Here is a 22,551-nt window from a genome sequence, read left to right as displayed (position 1 = left end):
TGACTTTTGTATTTTGAACCCCTTGTTAAGCACGTACACGTTTAGAGCTGTCACACCTTTTTAGTGAATCGATCCCTTTATCATATGCACTGGCCCCTCTTTATTCCTGATACTACCTTCATCTGAAACCTTTATCAGAGATTGATAGAGCCCACTACAGCTGTCTGTGAATTAGTGTTTGCGTGACGTGTGTTTTTTCACCCTCTTGCCTTGTTTTCCCAAGACAACCTTCGGAGCACGTTAGTCCACAGAGTGGAAGCACACAAATGAATTTTGAAATAAAACCCATGCATCAGTAAATAAGGTCTGACACAAAGTACTGATGCCTCCCACTGAGAATATAATCAGATGGAGGAAGGCAGAACTTTAAATCCAAGAGTAGAGGAGGGATGCCTGTAGGGAGGGGAGGACCCTGGGACCGAATTATCAAGGCAGACTCAGCTGATGTCTTTAACTTCCAGATGCCGCTGGCGCTAACTGATAAGGTTTGAGACAAGCATGGCCAGGGGCCACAAAGAGCAGCGGGAGGTATCTGCGCTGTCAGCAATGGGGAAGAAGTTCACAGTGCTGTAAAGATTGTGGACACTCAACTCTGTAACAACGAGGGGGGAGGTGTGAGGTCACAAGAGCTGTAAGGGGGCTCTGTGCTCTTTGATGTCGGGCACTAATCACACGGCGGCAAGATCCGATGAAAAATGACTCCGTCACTGGTTTCATGGAGGAGCTATAGCTGTAGGAGGGACTCCATGGAGAACAACGAGCTGGTCTGAGCCAAAATAAACATCCAAGCACTGGAGTACTATGGTGCTCTTTTTCAGCCTGGGATACCATTGCCTTGGTTGCTTATCTAATGGGCAAGTCTTCTTCACCCAAAGCACCTAGGGTCTTCATAGCCAGACATCCCTGTTTCCTAGAACTCTTCATGTAGTTCTGTTAGAACTTCTGAGTTCTTGCACAGCACCTGAAGCAGGTGTAAGGGCACATCCACTACCTGACAAGGTTTGTTTGGAGCTTTGCCATTGAATTCTTCCTCTCCCAGCTCTTGAACTCTTCCAACGACCAGCTAGCCCTGTTTTGCACAGCTTTTTGGCTGCTTCCTATACATCCTTCACTCTATTAGCCACATTGCAGGTGGGATTCATATTTCCTGTGTGTTCAGGATGAGCAGGCTTAGTATTACCACCAAACAGCAGTGTGTGCTGGCTAATACACAAGTGGAAAGAGATGCAATTGATACAAAACCAATCCAGAAAATTGGATGTTACTGTTAATAAAGAATTAAATCCATGCTTTTCCTTATATTCAATCACTCCATGTACCATCATAGGAACCACACCATTTCTGACTTCAGTCAGAACTTGCAGAGAGTTATCCAAGACCTGTGGATCCTCAGGGCTCTTCATATTTTAAAAGTCAAAGATAGTTATGTGCATACCAACTTTGAACCCGTCCCACTGAAGGCCAGTTAAGTCATATATCAGAAGATTGACTTCTTTTCTTGGGTTAGCCATCACATGGGAAGCTCCTTTTATAGAAACCTATATGATGTTTTCTCACACCATTATCTTTCCCAAAGTCCAGGAATTGCTTGATGGAAAATAGTGACAGCAAAAAACACAAATAGCACTTGATCTACCCAGGTACCAGCTGCTTTGGAACCACTGGAAGAGGCATATCCTCCCTGGATTGGTGCACAGACTCAACTAGATGCCTGGGTATACATGAAGGCCTGTGCAGCCAAGGCATTTGGGTCAGGCATGTTTTTCATGAGTGTGCCCTGATTTCAGCCTCAGCCTTGGCCCATGTCGTAAGAGCTCCCAGGCTGAGTTCACCACGCATGGGTTCTCCAGGCCCCACCCATTCTTTTACTTTTAACTCACCAGTGCCTTTATAAATATTTAAGGTGGGTTTCTTATAGATAGCATATAGTTCAATCTTGATTTTTACATCTAATATGGAAATCTTTTAATTGGTATTTCTAGACCACTTACATTTAATGTGATTGTTGATATGGTTGCATTGAAACCTGTCATCAGGCTATTTTCTATTCCGTCTCTTTCACTATCTTTCTTTCTCTTAATATTAATTATGTTTTATTCCATTTTATCTCTACTATTGGCTTATTAATTATACCTTAAATTTTTTTTTAGCGTTGGCCCTATGAGTTACACTATATATTTTAATTAATCATGGTCTACTTTAAAATAGTAGTATACCATTGCACATGAAGTGTCATCACTTGCTTTTTAAGCCACAGCAGCTCTTGGAGAAAAATTATGATCTAAAATATTATCCAGGGGTGCCTGGGTGGCTCAGGTGGTTAAGTGCCCAACTCTTGATCTCAGCTCAGGTTTTGATCTCAGGGTCATGAGTTCAAGCCCCACATTGGGCTCCACACTGGGCATGGAGGCTACCTACAAAAATAAATACATAAATAAATTAAATATTATCTGGATTTATGCTGTGGTAGTAAGATCACTTCATAATTCTTATATTTATTTTACCATCAAAAGGTCTGTAGGAAAAAAACATGGGAAACAAATATAAATGCAGTCAAATTGATTGGGAAATGAACAGTAATGTTGTTGGTCGTGTTTATATAGCCTTAAATTTCACCGACTTGGCATACAAAAAAATGGCTGATTTGCCTTTTGTTTTCAGATATTGCAGCTGTAGAAGAATGGTTAGTAAGGATCACTTTACAGCATGGATTAAATATTTATACTACTGAAGGAACACTATTGGATAATGTTCGAGGTAAATGCCAACAGATAAAAGTAAAATGGAATCCATAATATTCTTTCAACAAACATTGTAACCTACTATATGCCAGACTCTGTGCTAAGTCCTAAAGAGAGAGAGAGTGAGATGAACATTATCTTCCAGGAATGACAAAGAATTAAATACACGTGGTTAATTGTTAACGGAGATCTGCAAAGAGTGCTACAGAAATATGAAAATATATCTTTTTCTATACCCATATTGGGGTCATGATAAACAATGGCTTTATAAAGTTAGTTTTTGCATCTTCTAGAAACATGTTATAAAAGATACTCTTCATTGCATTACAGTCTTCTTTATGATACCATCAGCAAAAATTCTTGCTCATTCTTTATTAGAACATTTACATTTTTTCCACGAAAAATTGGTTGTTTTAAGGTTATGAACACTGAGTGATATAGTTGTCTAGGCTTCTCTTTTCCAATTGTCTGATTTATAGTCTGATTTTTGGATCATCTGTAGCAATATAATATAAAATTTTTTTAAAGTCCTCCCAGACCTTGTATTTATCTTTACTTTCCTCACCTTCCTTTTTTTAAAAAAAGGTTTTTATTTAAATTTCAGTTAGTTAACATACGATGTAATATAAGTTTCAGGTCCTTTTTACTTTTATTCTTTTACTCCCACTTTGATCTGGTGCTATGTAGAATGCAGAGCAAAAATCAAGAAATATTACATTTTATGGAAAGAATTTCCTGGGTAGCTTTAAGAAGAGTAATGATGTCTCCACCCAACCATGTGCCAATTAAAATCAGACCTCTACAAGCAGAGCTGGGCATCTGTAATTAAAAAGGAAAAAAAATCCCCACAGGTGATTCTGATGTGCAGGGGATTAACTGCCCTAGAGAAAAGGTTGCACGTGTGCCAAGAGACAACTGACAATCTATTTACTGCAGTATTATTTATAATAGGAGAAATGAGAAATAACATAAATGTCCATCAGTAGGGGAAAAGACAAATACCTGTAGTGTACCTGATAAAACAAAGGAAATAGACCCACATATATTATCAGGAACAGAAATCAAAGCATTGAAAGAAAAATCAAGTTTCAGAATACAATAGGAGAACATTTTCTTAAAATTCAGAAAACACAGAAAGCAATGCTATATACCCTTCATGGGTACATATATATTGTAGTAAAAATATAAAATATACTTTTTATAAAAGTATAAAAATATAAAAAAATATGGATTAGAAGTAGATGCAGCAATTTCATGATAATGGTTGCATTTGGGGAGGATTTGGGAATGGGGCCATGAAGGGGACAGAGATAATTTCAGTCATATCTATATTGTTTTATTTCTTTAACCAAAATTAAAATATCTGCAACAAAAATGACAAAATATTGTGCTTTCTTGTTTTGTCATAGTGTCCAAATTTTTAAAAAAATAGTCATTTATTCAATAGCAAGTTTTTTTTTTTTTAAGATTTTATTTATTTATTCATGAGAGACAGAGAGAGAGAGGCAGAGGAGAAGCAGGCTCCCAAGGAGCAGAGAGCCCGATGCGGGGACTCGATCCCAGGACCCTGGGATCATGACCTGAGCCGAAGGCAGACGCTTAACCATCTGAGCCACCCAGGCGCCCAATTGCAAGCTTTTTGAGACTGATATTTTGAAGTTCTGTGCTAGCTACGTTTAAGGACTAAAATAACAATTTATAATTATTTCAGTTTTCAAAAAAAATTTGAAGTGTGAGTCATTTACACATTGAAATGTACCCAGAATATCATATACTGCATTAAAATTTTAGTGTACACTTATTTAGAATGAATGGAGGTACTGTGGTAGCAAAGAGCTTCTCAAGTTAGTTGTTGTTAAAGGTTCCAGGTGCAGAAATGAGATTCATCTGTTTGAGCAACTGCAAGGAGGCCAGTGATATGGAAGCATAGTAAATGACAGAGTGGCTTGGAATAAGTTTGGAGAAGCTGGCAGGGAGCATGGCAAGAAGTGCGGGGTTTATTTTAATTATAATGAAAAGCTGTTCTAGTGTTTTAAGCAGGAGAGGCAAATTCAGATTTATGCTTCCCAAATGGATCATTTCGGGCGCTGTGCAGAGAATGGACCCCTGGAGAAGGATGGCAAGAATGGGGGGGAGGGGAGATTGGTTAGCAGTTGTTGCCCTAGTCCACTCGGGAGGTGGTCCAGAGGATGTGGGCTGGGGGATTAGTGGTGGAGATGGTGAGGAGTAAGAGTCTTCAGAATACGTTTTGGAAGTAGAGCTGGTAGGGCTTCCTGGCGGACTGGGGGTGAAGGAGACAGAGGTATCAGGATGAATCCTAGATTTCTTACTGAGCAATCAAGTGGATGATGGTTTCATTTCCTGAAATCCTGGAGATATTGGGGAGAAAGCATTGAGAAGTGGCAATTAAGGGTTAAAGTTAGGGTTATAGTAGGAACTCTATTCACTACTAACTCAAAAGAGATGTTAAAAATATCACTGTATTTCCTAATCTCCGATCCATGCCCTAGACCACTCCACTACAACTTTTCCTAATCACAGACACTCATCCCCTTTCATATGGGTCACTTTTCTGTCTCCTTCTTGGCTTCTCAGTAATAGTCCACAGACTTTTAATCACTCCCTCATTCTAAAGCATTTAAAATACAGTATCTGACTTGAAGGAGCTTGTACATAATTAAAAAGGTGTTTTCAATTCAATACGATCATACCCTGGATACAAGGTCCAATCTCCCTGTCCTCTAAGATCTGGTTATTAATTGCCTGCATAGACATGCTACACCCTGGGGGGTCAGCTGCCATACCCCAAATTTCTTTGAATTTCAGAGTGAATTAGTTTGGTTATAAATTGTATCTCTTTCTGTTCTAAGTTACACTGTGTCAACCCAGATGGAAACTTAGCTCCATTTCTTGCTTTCCACAAAGTGAAAAATATATTACGTCAAGTTTTAGGGTTTTGTAGCAGGTTTGGGGGAGATGGTGAAGATTTACATTGTAGAAATATAAACAGCTAAAGAACTGATTATTATATATTTCTTTTTAAAAGTCCTTTGACTATTTTTGGAATTCAGACAGCAGTATTTTGTCAAATTGCCCTGGCTTGCTTTTTGTACTCCCTTTCCTCACTTTTTTCAGAAGAAAAAAAAAATCCTCCATTTTCTTATCATTAAAATTTAACTTCATCCAGCTCCAACCCTTGGCACGCATATCCAAGAATAGATTGCCGAGTTTAAGGGTAGAATGTGTCCCCCGCTGACTGATTTTCCCTCATGGAATTGGGAGGAAAAGTGAATGTGTGGCGTGGGCTTTTGAAGCAAGCAGAAGTTGTTCTCTGAATTATAAATATCCTGTGATCCCACAATTCCATTTCTAGGGATAGGTCCTGTGACCGCTTGTACTTTCCAAAGATGGTCAAAGCAGCGTCTCCCTTCCCACATGCTTTTCTGCAGTAGTGACCATACCGAGCCCCCATCAAGGGCAGTTAGACCTCATTCCTTCTACTCTGGAAAATAAGAATCAACCTATTTCTTAACTGATGAGGGGTGAGGTAATATACCCATTTGGGGGGATAATGGCATAGACCCTTTATATAATACTTTTAAAACCCTTAAAGGAGGGCGCTTGTTGTGATGAGCACTGGGTGTTGTATGGAAGTGTTAAGTCACTAAATTCGACACCTGAAACTAAGATTTCACTGTAGGTTAAACTAACTGGAATATAAATAAAAACTTGGGAAAACAAAACAAAAAACTCTGAAAGGAAAGCAACAGCGTTCCCTTTTCAAGACTGCTGCCACAATTGAAACACCTAAATTTGATTTCTACAGAACCTATTCTTCAGTGGGATCTTGGGACTATAATGACAAAAAATGATATCACCCAAGTCTATCCACATGTGGTGGATCTCAAAGTGGCAAAGTGTCCATGCGCTAATGATGTAGCATTACTTGGCTTCATTTTGAATGCAACATATAATGGTAAGTTCACCGGCTTTACTGAAAGCTGCAGGTGGAGTTTTGTATTTTGTAACAGTGAGTTTTCACTGGCAGAGCAAGTTAGATGCATAAACATAAGGGAGTGAAACCGTTTCCTAAAAATACCTGTGACTTTACTCTTTGTCACTTCCCCTTGTCTACCTGCAGGTGCGACTTTTGGCCATGTTCATAGTGACTGTAGTGTCTCTCCTAATTTCACGTATCCCCTGCCACCTCTTAATATGCTATTTCCTCTTCAAGATTATTCACTGCATTTCTAATCCATCTGCTATTCCTGCCATGTGTAAATAAGTATCATGTTCTAAGGCACCATGACATATTCCTGCTATGTGTAAATAAGTATCATGTTCTAAGGCACCATGACATTATTTTATTTATTATGTATGTGTTTTTAGATTACTACCGTAGTATTTAATAGCATCTTTACGCATTTCAACTACTAATGTATTATTGTAGTTGCTTTTCCTAGGTCATTGGTGACCTTCAAGTCCCTAACCCAATGAATGAAAAGGAAAATAAAAGAACTAAAAGATAAACAAAATTTCATTACTCACAGATAATATGTGCATCCAAAAATCTGAAAGAACCAGTAGCCAAGCTATCAGAACAAATATGGAGTGCTATAGAATTGAGGAATGAAATAACATCTAAAAACCACTCCACCAAAACTAAAGATTATAATTTTTAAAGATCCTACTCAGAAAGTAACAAACCCCAAAAGGTACCTAGGAATAAACAAAGAAACTTGTAAGGCCTGTTGGACAGAAATTATAAAACTTGAACAAAAGTCATAAAAATACTAAAATAAGATATTTATGTGCATGAACGGGAACTTCTACTATTGTGAAGATGTTAATTCTCTCCAGATTTATCAGTCAGTTCAATACAATTCCAAGAAAAACTACAGCAGTATTTTTTGGTGTGTCTGGAAATTGACAAGCCAATCCCCAAATTCATATGGGAGACTGAAACAATGCGAATAGCATAATTTTAAAGAAGAACAAAAACTTGCCCTCCCATGACTTCTAAAATAACAGATTCAGACAGTATGCTTTGGTATAGGGATAAACAAATGGCCTTGCCCCAAATGTCTTTGAATTCCTAATGGCTCAGTTGTTTTGTGTTCTCTAGTTTTGAGAGCCTGCTTTTGCTGAACTGGTTTAGTTGGAAATTGTGTCTCGTCCCCCTCTGTGTCAGCCAGATGGAAACTCAGCTCCTTTTCTAACTTTGTTTCGTAGATGCCAGGCTAGGACCCCCTCCTTCTCTCTCTCCAAACCTGCCTGCCTGCCCTGAGCCACAGGAGAGGAGACTTCCTCAACGCTCTTGTTCCAACCTGCCACGCAGCGGAGAGTCCCGGGAGAGAAGGGGCAGCCCCCGCTCCTTGGGATCTCACTCAACCTCTTGAGAAAAGAAATAGCTTTAGCAACTCCGCCTGCCCTACTCCCCAGCTGCCTTCCACTCTACTGAAGCAAAAAAGCAGTTCCCATAGGATCGAGCTGCCACTGTCTAAACTTGCAGTTCCTTTGTGAGGCCCTTGTCTGTCCCCACCCCACCCACCCACCTCCCCCATCCCACGCACCCAGCCCCCGGCCCCCATACCACATGAAGTTAATGGTGGGAACAGGTCTCCGGGAGCCCCTAGGTTCCAGTCTAGACTTGCTACCCACCTACCTCCTCCGTGATGCTCCCAGCACATCTGCCCTGCCTCTCATCCCAGTTTTGTCTGTCACCCTCAGAAACCTAAGCTTCCTGGGTCACTTATGGTTCGTATCCCACGTATGGTTCTGGACTTCCTTGAGTTTGACCCAAGCTTTTGTCCATCCACCCAGATCCAGTCGTTGGCATTTGTGGTCTGTCAGCAGCAATCTCCCCCGTACTGCTCATCTTTTCTCTGAATGGCCCCCCCTTCCCTTTGCTGCCCTAGAGAGTCAGCTGGCTGGTCCCAGTAACATCCTTTTTCGCGCGCCTCCGCATGTCTCATGCCCAGGGGCGGGGTCATCGTCCTTGCTCCTTGGGGCTACTTCTCAGTATCTACTCTGTCTTCCCTGCAAAATGCCCAGCTGCTTGGAACTTAGACTACCTCCTTGTAACTCCTCCTGGCTGCTAGCCTATGCTGACCTCCCTGGTACTCACACTCCCTCATGGATGACTTCAACCTCTGGACCCCTGCCTTTCTCTCCACGCTATTTTTGTCACTATTTTCAGTGACTTCACCATCCCATGCAATACTCAGCTTCAAGGCCTCCTCTTCTCCAATGATCTTCCCCCATCTTCTATGGCCACATTCTGGACCCCCATCATCTCCTCATCGGCAGCTGGGGAGTGGGGCAGGCGGAGTTGCTAAAGCTATTTCTTTTCTCAAGAGGTTGAGTGAGATCCCAAGGAGTGGAGGCTGCCCCTTCTCTCCCGTGACTCTCCGCTGTGTGGCAGGTTGGAACAAGAGCGTTGAGGAAGTCTCCTCTCCTGTGGCTCAGGGCAGGCAGGCAGGTTTGGAGAGAGAGAAGGAGGGGGTCCTAGCCTGGCATCTATGAAACAAAGTTAGAAAAGGAGCTGAGTTTCCATCCGGCTGACACAGAGGGGGACGAGACACAATTTCCAACTAAACCAGTTCAGCAAAAGCAGGCTCTCAAATGGAGAGGTCTGCAGAATCTCTGCCATGAGCATCTCACACTGTCCACGACCTCCCCATTCAGTCAGTCTCTCCTAGTGCTCTTACTCCAGCACTGCTTTGATTTCACTGAGACTTTCTCCACTTCTCAACACCCTTAATTTTCTCTCTACCCCCCATATAGGTTGCATAGCCCACCCTTACCGATACTTCGGTAACTCCCCTGTTCTGCTCTATCTTGCGTCCCTGTGCAGACCCAACTCTGGGTAAAACCACCTCTACTCCTGCACTGGAAGGGCCAAATGTTGCCAGAGAAAACACTGCACACCAGTCTCACTTTCACATCCACTGACTGGTCTCACTGTCAGTTCATAATCACATATCTCAAGTGGGCACTCATTACCACCCAGAAATCCTGTCTCTTTTTGCTGGTAAGTTTGTTTTCCAACTGCAAAATGACCTTATCTCAGACCTCTTCCCACTCCTCCAACCCTCTGCATTGCCTTCTTCCCCTTTCCGCTCTCAGCTATGACTTTATCTCATAGTTCATGTAGAGAACCATGATGGATCACAAGGAACTCCTTCATTGTTACACCTGCAAACCTGCCAGTCTACTTGCATTCATACTTGCACACTTTGCCTTCTCGCCTGTTGCATCATGAGAAGTGTCTGCATCTGTCAGAGCCACCCCCAACCCTTGTTCTTCTGGATCCCACTCCCTGCAACCATCCAAGGCACCTCGTGCCTGCATCTCTGCTATAAATGTCACCTTTCCTTCTGCATCACCTGCTCTCCCTCCTCACTGGATTGGGTTCATTAGCATATGAACAAACCCTAATATCTCCCATCCTAAGCATTTTTCTGTTCTCCTTCAAAGCAAAATTTACACAAAGAACTTTTTGTAGATGGTGCTACATTTTCCACCTTCCCACTCTGTCTTCATTCCACTACAGACCAGTGTTTGGTTCTTGTTGCTCTTCTGAAACGTTTCTTCCCAAGATCACCCATGATCTCCATATGGTCAGTTCCAGCAGCCAATTCTTTTTTTTTTTTAAGATTTATTTATTTATTTATTTTAGAGAGAGAGAGAGAGCTCATGCATGAGCTGGGGGCGGGGCAGAGAAAGAAGGAGGAGGAGGAAGCCGACTCCTTACTGAGCGGAACCTGCCCACAGGGATCCATCTCACCACCCTGAGATCATGACATGAGCCAAAATCAAGAGTCTGAGGCTTAACAGACTGAGACCCCCAAGCACCCCCAGCAGCCAATTCTTTATCCTCATTCTACTTTCTTTCCCAGCAGCAGTTGATACAATTGACTACTCTCTCCTCAAAATACTTTATTCTCTTGGCTTGCTCCATACCACCTTTGGTTTTATCCTACCACACCAGTCATTCCTTGGTTTTCTAGACGGGCTTCTCATTGGTGTGATCCCTCAAGTGTTGTTGAACTCAGGACTTTGTCCTAGGTTCTCCTTCCTTAGGGAACTACTTCTCTCTCTGAGAAACTTAACCTAGTCCTTGGGTAGAAATGCCGTCTCCAGGCCTGTGATTCCTAAATCTCTATTGCTGGTGCTGACTGCTCCTTGGAGACCAAACGCCTCTATTCAGTTGTCTATTTTACTGAGATGCTTAATGAGCATCTCAAATACAGTAAGTCTGATCCAGAACTCTTGATTCATCTTCCTCTGAAATCTGTTCCTCTCCAGTATTCCTCATCCCAGTTCATATCCAGTTACTCAAAACTAAAATCTAAAACCCATTCCTGACCACTCTTACTCTCACGACATTCCAGGACGGTGCTGTACCCAGTGTGTATCCCGAGCGTGACCACTTCTCCCCTCTACTGAAATCTTAAATCAACATTGGTTTTCCATGAGACTAATTCATAACTTCTTTTTTTAATTTTATTTTATTATGTCATCATTAGTTTTTGATGTAGTGTTCCATGATTCATTGTTTGTGTATAACACCCAGTGCTCCCTTCAATATGTGCCCTCTTTAATAGCCATCACCAGGCTAACCCATCCCCCCACCTCCCCTCCTCTCTAGAACCCTCAGTTTGTTTCTCAGAGTCTCTCATGGTTCGTCTCTCATGGTTCGTCTCCCCCTCTGATTCCCCCCCCTTCATTTTTCCCCTCCTACTATCTTTTTTTTTTTTTTTTTACATATAATATTTGTTTCAGGGGTACAGGTCTGTGATTCATCAGTCTTACGCAATTCACAGTGCTCACCATAGCACATACCGCCCCCCCGGTGTCCATCACCCAGCCACCCCATTCCTCCCACCCCCCACCGCCCCAGCTTAAATGGTCTCCCTATTTCTGTTCTTGCCACAGTACAACCCACCTTCCATACAGCCACCAGGGTGATCTTCTTAAATATAAACCAAATCACTTCCCTGCATCAAACACCCAGTGACTTCCCTTTGGCCATTAGAATAAAATCCAAACTCTTCACAATGGTCTACATCAGCTTCTGTAAGCCTGGGTGCAGTTGTGGTCAATTGTTATACAGAGTGGCTTGGAACTTAATTTGAGTCTAAAAGTATTAACCAGAATAAGGCATTTATTGCACTGCTTACTTCTCAATTAAATATTTCTAAACTTTGCAGGGGTCTGGTCATGTGATATCACACGGGACACTGGTAGTCATCCCTACTTAGAATATAGGATAGTGTTATCTGTGGAACAGACTTAGTGCTTAGAAAGACAATGCTTGTCATTAACTTTCCTCTTCCTGGAAAAAGTGAATGATAACAACACTTCCTGCTACATCTTGCCCTACATGGAAAACAGCTGAGAGTGAAAATACACACTTCATGATATGAGTGGTCCTACATTCATCTTTTTTTTTAAATTTTTTTTTTATTCTTATGTTAATCCCCATACATTACATTCTACATTCATCTTTTTGAAACAGAGTATATGCATTAGATTATCAACCGTTTGTAGGTTCCCCCACTGCCCTCAATACTTATGCCTATGACTTCAGGTTAATATTCTGTATTTAAAATGAAAGATTCTCAACATTCCTAGCCATGGCCAAAGAAAGGCAAGATCAAGGTATATGCAGTGTGTTCCATCTTTTTCTTTTACTAGGCTCTCAGGAGGCATTAGCAAATATTTTTTTCTGTTTTTTAAATCACAAATATTAAAGTAAATCAAACATAGGTTCTTCCTCTTAGAATTTTAATTTTTTTCTTGAAGTTTTTAAAGTATTGACTAAGATTGTATTTCTGAAATAGGAATGTATTTATGCTTACAAAAATACCATCAGAAAAGAAAAAAACTCTTCCTCTACTCTCTTATGTTCAGTGAATGAGGTCTGTGAATTAACAAAGGCCGATTAGCAAGAAAAAAGGCATACAATTTTTATTAATATTTACATTCACAAGAGTTAACTGAATAGAAGTGAAACTTGGGTTAAACTTGGGGGCATAGATACCATTTAAGAAAAGAAATAAGTTTGGGCTTCACGGGATGATAAATTATGGGGAAGTGACTAGGAAATATGTGGGGGGACTAATGAAAGAGAAGAGCTATTCTAGTAAAGTCTGTTTATGCAAACTTGTCTCAGCGCTGACTCCGCTCCCATCTCTGGTGCTCTTTTCTTCCTGGTACAGGGGTGGGGAGGCACATTTCCCAAAGGGAAAATTATGCTCTGCTTTTAGGTAGGTAAGGAGAGGGCAGAGAACTCTTCCTGAGTCTGTTGATTCTCAATTGCCTTCAGCTCAAAGTAATCCTTAAGCCAGAGTGGCATATTTTGGGGTGGCATATTCGGATCCCCTTCGATATAAAACAAAATCCTTAAAATTTAAATCAGTTGGTTGGCTAAACTACGTTAACCTGGAGTCACTTGATCTTTCCATTGCTTGGGAAGTGAGATCCCATCTGAGGGGAGGGGAGTTGAGGTGGGGCAGATGAGCGGTCTGGCCCCAGAAGACTGAGCAACTTAGGAGTGGGTTACTCGCTTTGTAAAGTTATCTAGACTTAACCTTCCTTTTTTCTCATGTTAGGTATTTACATAGGCCTCAGCTTTTCTGGATTTTGGGATTACAATGATACCATGTGGTATAACCTGACAGATACGATCTATTCCCAAGTTGGAGAAGGTAATTCCTCTAACTGTGCCTTCTTCAGTATCCCGTATATATCAGCACTTGATCAGTATTGATGAAATGTCTTTGCTTAGCTGGGGATCTCACCTTTTCCTTACTTTTTAACCCCTGGTATGATTTCTTCCCTTAGAACACACAGAGCTTTCAGTGGTGGATATGGTTTTAACAAATCACTTTTTAGTTATCCTCACCTCTCTGGGTCTCTTTGTAAGTGGAGATCTCCGTTATCCGTCATCCTCTGTCTTAATGGTACGTGAATTGCTGTTAAATATCTTCTGTAACATAAAGTGGAGATTCTTGATACTTGAGCTGTGTGTGGTATATCTTAGAATTTAAATGCTTTTTCCATTTAAAAAATGGAAGTGATTTTTTCCCTTGCCTTCTAGTGTTGAATATATCCTTTGAAATGGTGCTAGTTTTATTGCTATACAAATTTATAGTAAGTTTTAAATATGTACATGTAAAAGATTATCTATTTTATAGTTACATATGTTCCCAAAATACCTTGTGGTAACTTATAAAGCTAAATATAGTATTACAAATTAACATAAATTAAAAAGTTAGTTTTGGAATTGAGAGAAGGGGAATATACATTTTGGTGAGGATATATAATATGCATACCACAAAGTTCTTTTTTTTTTTTTAAAGATTTATTTATTTATTTTAGAAAGAGAAGGGGAAGGGGTAGAGGGAGAGGGAGAGAGAGAATCTCAAACAGACTCCCCGCTGAGCACAGAGCCTGACAAGGGCTTGATCCCACGACCCTGAGATCATGACCTGAGCTGAAACCAAGAGTCGGACGCTCAACTGACTGAGCCACCCAGGTGCCTTTCATTACATGATTTTTTAAAAAATCTCAGATCCTTTCTGAAATTTAGTTCAAGTACAAATAAATTAATAAAATAGTGAAACAAAGCAAAGACCAAAGATAAAATCCCCAGAATATTATATAAACTATGTTAGAGGCTGGTTTTAGTGTGTGATGCTTCGAACTGCTGGGATACAAAAAGCCTCATTTCCTTTAGTATAATTCAAATTGCTATGTTTTGTTATGACTTCTGATATGCAAGCCAAAATTAAAGTGTTTTTTTTTTTTCTTGTAGTTTACAAGGGCAGACTTTTGTGGTTTCGAAAGGGTAAGAAGCTTTAAATTCCCAAGGGTTGGTTAGAAGATAGGTGTTTCCTCGATGACCTAAGAGATGAGGTGCAAGACAAGAATCCACAACATAGATCATTCCTGTTACTATGATCTGATTTACAGTTTGAACTTAAACATGTTTCCAGCGAACATTAAGCAATGATCTCCCCTTCTGTTTCAAAGGAAGAAGTGCCTCTCCTTGTTCAGAGGCCGCCCCCACCCCTTCTTTGTATGTTCCGTCCGGATTGTTGTGGTTGTTGAGGTGTATTCTGCACGATGGCATCCAGCTGGAAAGAGAGTAGAGGCTGAAATTTGGCTAACACTGCTCTCCCCAGTCCACCTACTCCCATGTGGGTCTGTGCCTACGGAGAAAGGATAGCCATAGCTCTGCTTCTGGCCTTTGGGGGAGGGGGGAGGATTGTTCCATCAGTTTGTTTTCTTTCCTCTCTATTACAAAGTCAAGTTTTGTGATTCAACTAGGTCATTCCCATCAACACATAAGCATGCTTCAATTCGTAAACCACAACAAAAGTATGATTTTTCCTAGCCTTTTGCCATGTCCCTTCCCCCGTCCATCCTCATACAGTCCCATTGGCACACACCCAGGTGGGCACACAAATGCTCACTCACACCATCTAGAAAGAAGGAGCACTTATGTCTTAGGACGCAAATGGGATCAACTTCTTGCCATACTAATTGGAGGAAATGTGAAGCAGAGAACCAGGGAGGCCAGAGAGTCAAAATTGATGGACATTAGAAAGAACAGGGGGAAGCACCTGTCAAAATAGAACCCCAAACCTAGCTCAACTCTATCATTCAAGAATGAGGGTGAAGAAAAGAAATTTGCACAGATAAGACATTAGGAGAGCTTACCACCCAGAGATCCCCATGAAGGAGCGGGATGCCAGAAACAGTGACAGAGCTAGAATGTGAGCTCTCAGCTCGAACAGAGGCAGGCACCTGGTCCGTGATCTCCACTCTGGGATCTGTGTCTAGCATGGAGCCTGGCACAAGGTAGGCACTTACTAAATATTTGTTCAAAGAATGGAGTTGGTATAAAAAGCAACAGTTAAAAATTTTGTGTTTCGTACTTGAGTGGAACCAAAACTCCAGATAATACAAGGAGGAATGGAGATAACTTTCAGTGAATCACCAACCCATTTTAAGATCCTTGTTTGGTAGGAGAATCAATATGCAGAATAATTTTGGAATTTGACAGAAAAATGTATAGTTCCACACAAATGATAAAGTTTAAAGCATAATTACCGTAAAAGAAAAAGAAATGTAACCTAAAGCTTCCAACCCACCAGAGGAAGGAAAAGAGGATTAAAGAATAATCCATCGGTTCCTACAAAAAGCAAGAAAGGAAAACAGATGCAAAGATAAAAGAATGGAAAACCAACTATAAAGTAAGATGTCAGAAAGCAATCCAAATATATCGGCTAAAACTAAATCACACAAAAAGTGATAAGATAAAGGACAAAGGAGACTATAACCTGAGCTTTGTTCCTTACCCCTCAGCTCCCACTAACTTCCATTTCCTGTCCACCTGTCTGTTAAGGGTGTTGGGGATGCCGGACAGATGGACTCCACTCGAAGCCCAAGCTTTGAAGAACCCTACTGAGGAAACCTGGCATGTCTTTCCTCTCGTGGGTCATGTGAGAACAAGGCATTTGGCCACATAGACATGTAGGTGGAGGACTAGAAGGTGGGGGCTCCTGGAGAGAGCTTGGCTTGCAGAGCTCTGGGAACCCCATAGGGAAAGTTTCTGTCAACCTTGAGAGAGGGGCTGGTCTCCTGGAGAGAAGCCCAATGGGAAGGCTCTATTCTCCCTGCATCTGAGGTGAACAAGTTGAAGGAGACCAAAGCAAGGAGACCTCTTTCTGGTTCTGAGGTGAGGTGGGAATGACAGCCCAGAGGTGGAGAGACCTCTTGGCCTTCTGTCACTCCGATATCACTACATTCTGAGGTGTTCCTCAAACCAGACCTGAGCACTCCCTTGAAAATACATCTAAGCCAGCCCAGCATCCTGAGGGCATAAGATCATTAGAATCAGAACATACACCGGAGTTGCTGATGGAGAAGACAACAACTGAACAAGAACAGCAGAACCTAATCAATCAACTTCTTTAACAATGATCCAGTGAACACCTCTTATGTGGTTCCTGTTATTGGGCACTGAGATATTAGCAAGAAAAAAAGACCACTAATATTTATTAGCTTAGGGTTTCAAGTGCCACATAAAAATACTTTCTGGGACTAAATACCACAAATAGCGATGAAAAATGGAATAAATTGAAGGACAGAATAACTACTGTTTAAATGCAAATAAATGGCAGAGAAGATGAAGAGGAAGAAACTTCTCAGACTATCTAGGAAAGATGAGTAAAAATCACTGGGGCAAAGATAAATCTTTGAGGATAATCCAGGTCTAGAGGTGAGAGAATTTTTGGAAGGAATAAAAAAGGAACAGATAGACAATAATAACACAAATAATGGAAAAAGATTACACTGAAATTAAGAAAGATCCAAGACTATCTATTGAAAAGGCCCACTAAATCCTGGAAAAATTGATAAAGATGTATGCATAGGCATATCCTAATAATATTTCTGAATTTGAAGGAGAAGGGGAAAATAATCCAAGTTTCCAAACAGAAAAAACAAAGGCAAATATATATCACTGGTATTAGATTTCACTTATACAACAGAAGCTGGAAAATGGTAAAACCCACATCTACAGACTATCAAGACAAAGGGACCAAAGTCCAAAAATCCTATTACGAGCCAAGAGATTATTCATCTTTAAGACTGAGAAAGAATTCGGAGAATACATCACCCAGTTGTCCCAGCTAAGGAAAATACTCAAGACAGAACTTGAACAAAATAAACCTTGAGCACAGATATTGGGGAGATAAAGAGATGAGCCAACAGTGATGAGCAATGGTTTCTCTCATTTTATCTAATATCTACGTTTTTTGTCTATATAGATCAAAGTGGAGTGCTAGATGAAGATCTTGAAACAGAGAGAACATGTTGTAAGGGAAATTAGAATTTTCAACATCTAAAGATTATTATTTTCAAATAGTAATACATTCCCCATAGCTAAAAACCAAAAAGGTTGTATAAAGATCTACATTGAGAAGTCTCACTTGCTCCTGTGTATATATTCACCCTGCTTCTCCCCGTCCCCTCCATCTTTTATCTTCTCAGTGATTTTTAAATGTAAATTTAAATAATTATGAATATAAAATGTCCTCTCTTACACTAATATTCTAAATATATACATACCTGTTGTTTTCACTTAGCAACATATTGGGGGGAAAATTCCATATTAGTACATAAAGAATGGACTTTTCCCCCCTTCTTTCTTTATAGCTGTAAGTATTCCATTTTGTGGACTTCCTAGAGTTGACTTAACCTGTTCCATATTGATGGATAGTTGGGTAGTTTTGTAATCTTTTGCTATTACAAACAATGTTGCCATTAATAATTTTGTACGTGGCAGGTTTGTAGTCCAAGTATATGGTTATAATACAATTCTAGAACTTGGACTGGCAGATCAATTAATAAATACTTAGACAATGAATAAATATGCAAATTACCCTTCATAGAGGTTTTTACTATTTGCAAGGATATTGTAATAAATCTTCTTGAACTAAAATATATCAGCAAAACTCAGGGGTTTTTGGTAGTGATGAGAGGGGGGGAAAAACAAGTATTCCAAAATAGCAAAGTAGTGTGGCAGGGCAGGAAAGGGAACAAGCTAACTTTTTCTTAAAAGCATAGGGATTTATCTTTAGATAAGAACTTCTTTATAATGATTGAAGGAAAGATGGTAGGAATGGAATATATATGGCTATTTGGGCAGGAAGTTGAAGGAGTTAATACTTGATGATTTATTCATTCACTTATTCATTCAACAAATATTAGCTGAACACTTGCTATACGCCATGCCTGTTTCAACAAGGGGGATTCTATCTGTGGAACGAGATAGATGAAGTCCTCTAGTCTCCTGTGGCCTACGACTCTATTGAAGGAGGTAGACTTCAAACAGGTTCATAAACAAATGTATAATGTGTCTGCAGATTGTAATTTGGGCTTGTTGACATGAGAGCAGGGAAGAGAAATAGGGAGTGAAGAAGAGATAATACAGTATTTTAAACAGAGTGATTCGAAGAAAAAAAATAAATAAACACGGTGATTCTAGCAGGCCTTCCGAGGATGTGAAGTTTAAACAGAAACTCAAATGACCTCAAGGAATGGTTTTAACAAAGCATGTTCAGAAAGAGGTAATAAGAAGTGCGAAGGCCCCAAATTGGGAACTTGTCATGAGGCGAAGTCTGTTAGTCCCCCCAATCTGTTCCATGGACATAGCAGGGACTTGAGGTCAGTTCTTTAAGGATACAATTCAGACTCTTGTGAGACGTACAGAAGCCTTCCCAGTCAGAGCCTTCCTTACCTTCTTCAGCCTTGTCCCATCTGCTCTTACCACAAGCTATCCTCACCAGCCATAGTAAACATTCGCCTTCCATGAGATGAACCAACACTTCCGGTACCTTGACTCCATTGTATAAGATGTTTTATCTTCTCAGCAGGCTCTCCCTCCTTCTCCTTTTGATTTCACTTGGAGAATTTCTCCTCATTCCTCAGGAATCCCTCCCCTGACCACAAGGGTGCTCTTCCTGTGCAATCTCCAAAGCTTTCAACACTACTTCCTCTCATTCACCACCCTCCTCTGTCTGAGTGGCCCACTGACCAGCCTCCTGAGAAGTGTCATGTCAAGGACTGTCTTATCTGCCATTGTATGTGAGTAAGGTACCACGCCGCCTTGCAGATTGGGGGTCTCAGTAAATATTTGCGGAATCAGTGCATGAGTAAATGGAGACTGAGAGCCACATCTTGCGCTGGCTTATTAGCCATGTCACAGTGAACTTTGAACCAGCTCTATCACCCTCTGGACCTCAGCTGCTTCATTTTAAAATGGGCATAACAATACTTACCTGTCGGGTGAAGTGATTAAGTCATATCACATAAGAACAACCTCCGCACGGTCCGTGATACAAACTTAGAAAAATAGTTGGATTCTCGCCCCTACACAGTTAGTCAGAACCTTCTGAAGGCAAATGACAGAAACCAAACTAAAAGTGATTTTAGCAAAGGAGAAGCTATTGGCTCATATAAGTAGGGAATTCAAGGTGGTGCTGGATCCAGCTTCCAGACAGACTGGATTTAGTGCCTAATAGATGTCTGTAGGACGCTGTCTTTTCCACGTTTGGGTCTGTTTTACTCTAAATTAGCTTCATTCTCAGTTGGTTTTCTCCAATTGTTAGTAGGAATAGGCAGTAGGTTTTGATGTCATCAGTTTAGTAGTAGAGAATGAGCTATTCTTTCCCTGGAGTTCTGGGAGGTCTGGGCCGACTCATTAACCTGACTTGGATCGTGTTCTCATTCCTGACCAATCTCTGCATCCTGAGCTCATCCTTGGAATGAGGCCAACCTGGTCAGCTTAAATTATTCCCAAGGATATTCAGTGGACTTTTACCAGTTTGCTTCCAGGTAGGAAAAAAACAAGGACTCTAAAAAGAAAGAAAAGGAATAAGTCAAGGCCCAATAAAAATTCTAGATCAACTGCCTGGATATTATAATGATAATTACAGTATCCTGCAAACCTAAAGATTTACATAAGAACTCTAACGGTTCATTTGATGTAACAGCTTAGCCTGAAGATACTGCACCATTCAAATAAATTGTTGTCCATTCCATTTTGAAGTGCTTTTTTTGTTTGGAAGTTTTATCGAGATATAATTCACATAGCACAAAATTCACCCATTTAAAGTATGCAGTTCAATGGCCTCTGGTACAATCACAGAGTTGTATAACCATCACCATAATCTATTTTAGGACATCTATTTAAAAGACTTTTAATGCACAGATTATAAAGACTTCATTGCTGGTCTATAAAAACTCAAGGTCTTCCTTTTGTCTCAACAATACTTTGAACACAGGACTCTTGCTATAACAAAACCATCTTCAAACTCTCACACATAATTCATATCCAACATATACAATCTATAAACATGTGACCCATCATGACTGTGGTAACTGCCTGACAGCTTCTGGTAGCTCCAGAATGACAGTCTTATATGACCAACCCCAGCATCTGTCACTAACAGAGGCCAATTCATGTGAAGTTTTTTTCCTTTTTATTCCTTTCATGTGTGTTGTTCAAAATGCATATCCTTATCCCTTGCCCTCACTCTACAACCTTTTCTTTTGTTGGCATACAATTTTTCTCCCTTTATTTGCCTCCCATTCCTAAACTATCATACTTTAGAATTTTTTTATTAAGTTTTTCAATTTTATACCTTAAGTCTACCTATTCCCTAAATGATGTTTTTATTTCTTCATTTATTCGTGTAGGTTGACTATGTCAAAGGAAAATTGTGGTATAATGAAAAATGTTTTGCTAACAGAGAACACTTTGAAGGTAAATTGAGAAGAGATATAAACAGGCTTTTTTCAACATAGATGGCATATAAAGATTAAATAAAATGACATAAAATAAAAATACGATAAAGTAGAAAGGTGGGCTTGCTTTATATAAGTCACTGGCCTAAAACTGAGGGGAAAAATTAAGTCTGAGACAATAGGCATGCTCTGTTATAAGTGCAAAAAAAATTATATTTGCATATACTTAATGATACATTTAGAAATATAGATACTGCTTGTAATTTCTGTACCTTTATGTTTTATAGTTGATTATGTTACTATCACCTTTGAGAGAAACAGGACTCTAAGTGAGGTATGGTATTAAATATTTTATTTTTTAAAGATTTTATTTATTTGAGAGAGAGAGCGCACAATCGGGGGGAGGGGCAGAGGGAGAGGGAGAAGCAGACTCCCCTGATGAGCAGGGAGCCCGATATAGGACTCGATCCCAGGACCCTGAGATCATGACCTGAGCCGAAGTCAGACGTTTAACCAACTGAGCCACCCAGGTGCCCTTGGTATTAAATATTTTAAAAGTTAAGAAATTTTACTTCTTGGATTGTTTCATGAATTGTTATTCACCTAAAAGATGGCAATTCTACAGGCTGAAAAACTTCATCCCTCTTTGCACCCAGTTGTGCCTATACTTGGGTTTAGTGGCAGTTACCTAGTGATGTTAAACCCAGACCTACACAGTAGTTCTAGAAAAACAACCCATGCCAGAAAGAGATGCTTTGCAGCGTTTTCTGGACTCCCATCCCCAGAAGAGAAGCATAGACATCAAAGAGGTATCACTATTATTTGTGGTCTGTCAGGACAACACAGTGGTTTGCTAGTTTGTTTGCTTAAGATAACTGATTAGAACTTACATTTTAAAAAATGGCATTAACTTTCCCTTCTCTTTTTGTAGTCAAGCTCTTGTTTTTATACCAAAGAACCATTTCATGAATGGTTACCTTGCTTACCTCATATTTTAAAAGGAATGAAATCTTTTCCTTCAACTGTGATAACATTTCTTGTTGACCAAGAGCATAGTGCCGGAATCTACCTCTTCTCCAGCCAAGTAGGCCATAAGGTGATTGCTCTTGATGATACAGCAATGAAAATTTATCTTAGCAAACATTTATTTCCAAAGTCTTTTTTATCTGTGGCAGTAGAAGTTGATAAAATTAGTTACAGCAAAATTATTTATGGTTAATAATATAGTTTAAGGCACTCTAGAGATTTCTTGCCTCTGCTGGTAATTCAGTTTGATGAAAGTGGAAAACCGGATGCTCTTTGCATAGTGACTTTTCTTTCCGTATTCTCCAGGAGTATATAAGCTGAGCTTGGTTTATATAAAGGTTCCATTAGATAGTTTAAAGGAACAAAAAATGGAACTAGCCTTAGACTTATAATTTTAGGGGAGAAAAAAATAATTGTTCTCTACCCTCCTTTGTTCAGTGATTGGGAATTAAACTGC

At 40.2% G+C, this 22,551-nt stretch overlaps 1 protein-coding gene and 1 pseudogene across 1 annotated transcript in view; one reads left to right on the top strand and one right to left on the bottom strand.

The window, feature by feature from the left end:
- The window catches only part of CATSPERB (cation channel sperm associated auxiliary subunit beta), a 95,827-nt gene that overhangs the window by 15,721 nt on the left and 57,555 nt on the right, over positions 1-22,551 (top strand). Inside the window, exons 5-12 of the mRNA XM_045902015.2 lie at positions 2,662-2,757; positions 6,568-6,717; positions 13,361-13,456; positions 13,593-13,711; positions 14,566-14,598; positions 21,021-21,087; positions 21,356-21,402; positions 22,000-22,164. Of these exons, the coding sequence (XP_045757971.1) occupies positions 2,662-2,757; positions 6,568-6,717; positions 13,361-13,456; positions 13,593-13,711; positions 14,566-14,598; positions 21,021-21,087; positions 21,356-21,402; positions 22,000-22,164 (773 nt within the window). The remainder of the gene's footprint in view (positions 1-2,661; positions 2,758-6,567; positions 6,718-13,360; positions 13,457-13,592; positions 13,712-14,565; positions 14,599-21,020; positions 21,088-21,355; positions 21,403-21,999; positions 22,165-22,551) is intronic.
- On the bottom strand, positions 844-2,033 carry LOC123862012 (pyruvate dehydrogenase (acetyl-transferring) kinase isozyme 3, mitochondrial-like; annotated as a pseudogene).

The sequence above is a fragment of the Mirounga angustirostris genome, unplaced genomic scaffold (genome assembly GCF_029215605.1).
Source record: "Mirounga angustirostris isolate CCGP_5_RB_7025 unplaced genomic scaffold, mMirAng1.0.hap1 SCAF_9, whole genome shotgun sequence".
Classification (NCBI taxonomy): Eukaryota; Metazoa; Chordata; class Mammalia; order Carnivora; family Phocidae; genus Mirounga; species Mirounga angustirostris.
This window is presented reverse-complemented; position numbering and strand designations above follow the sequence as displayed.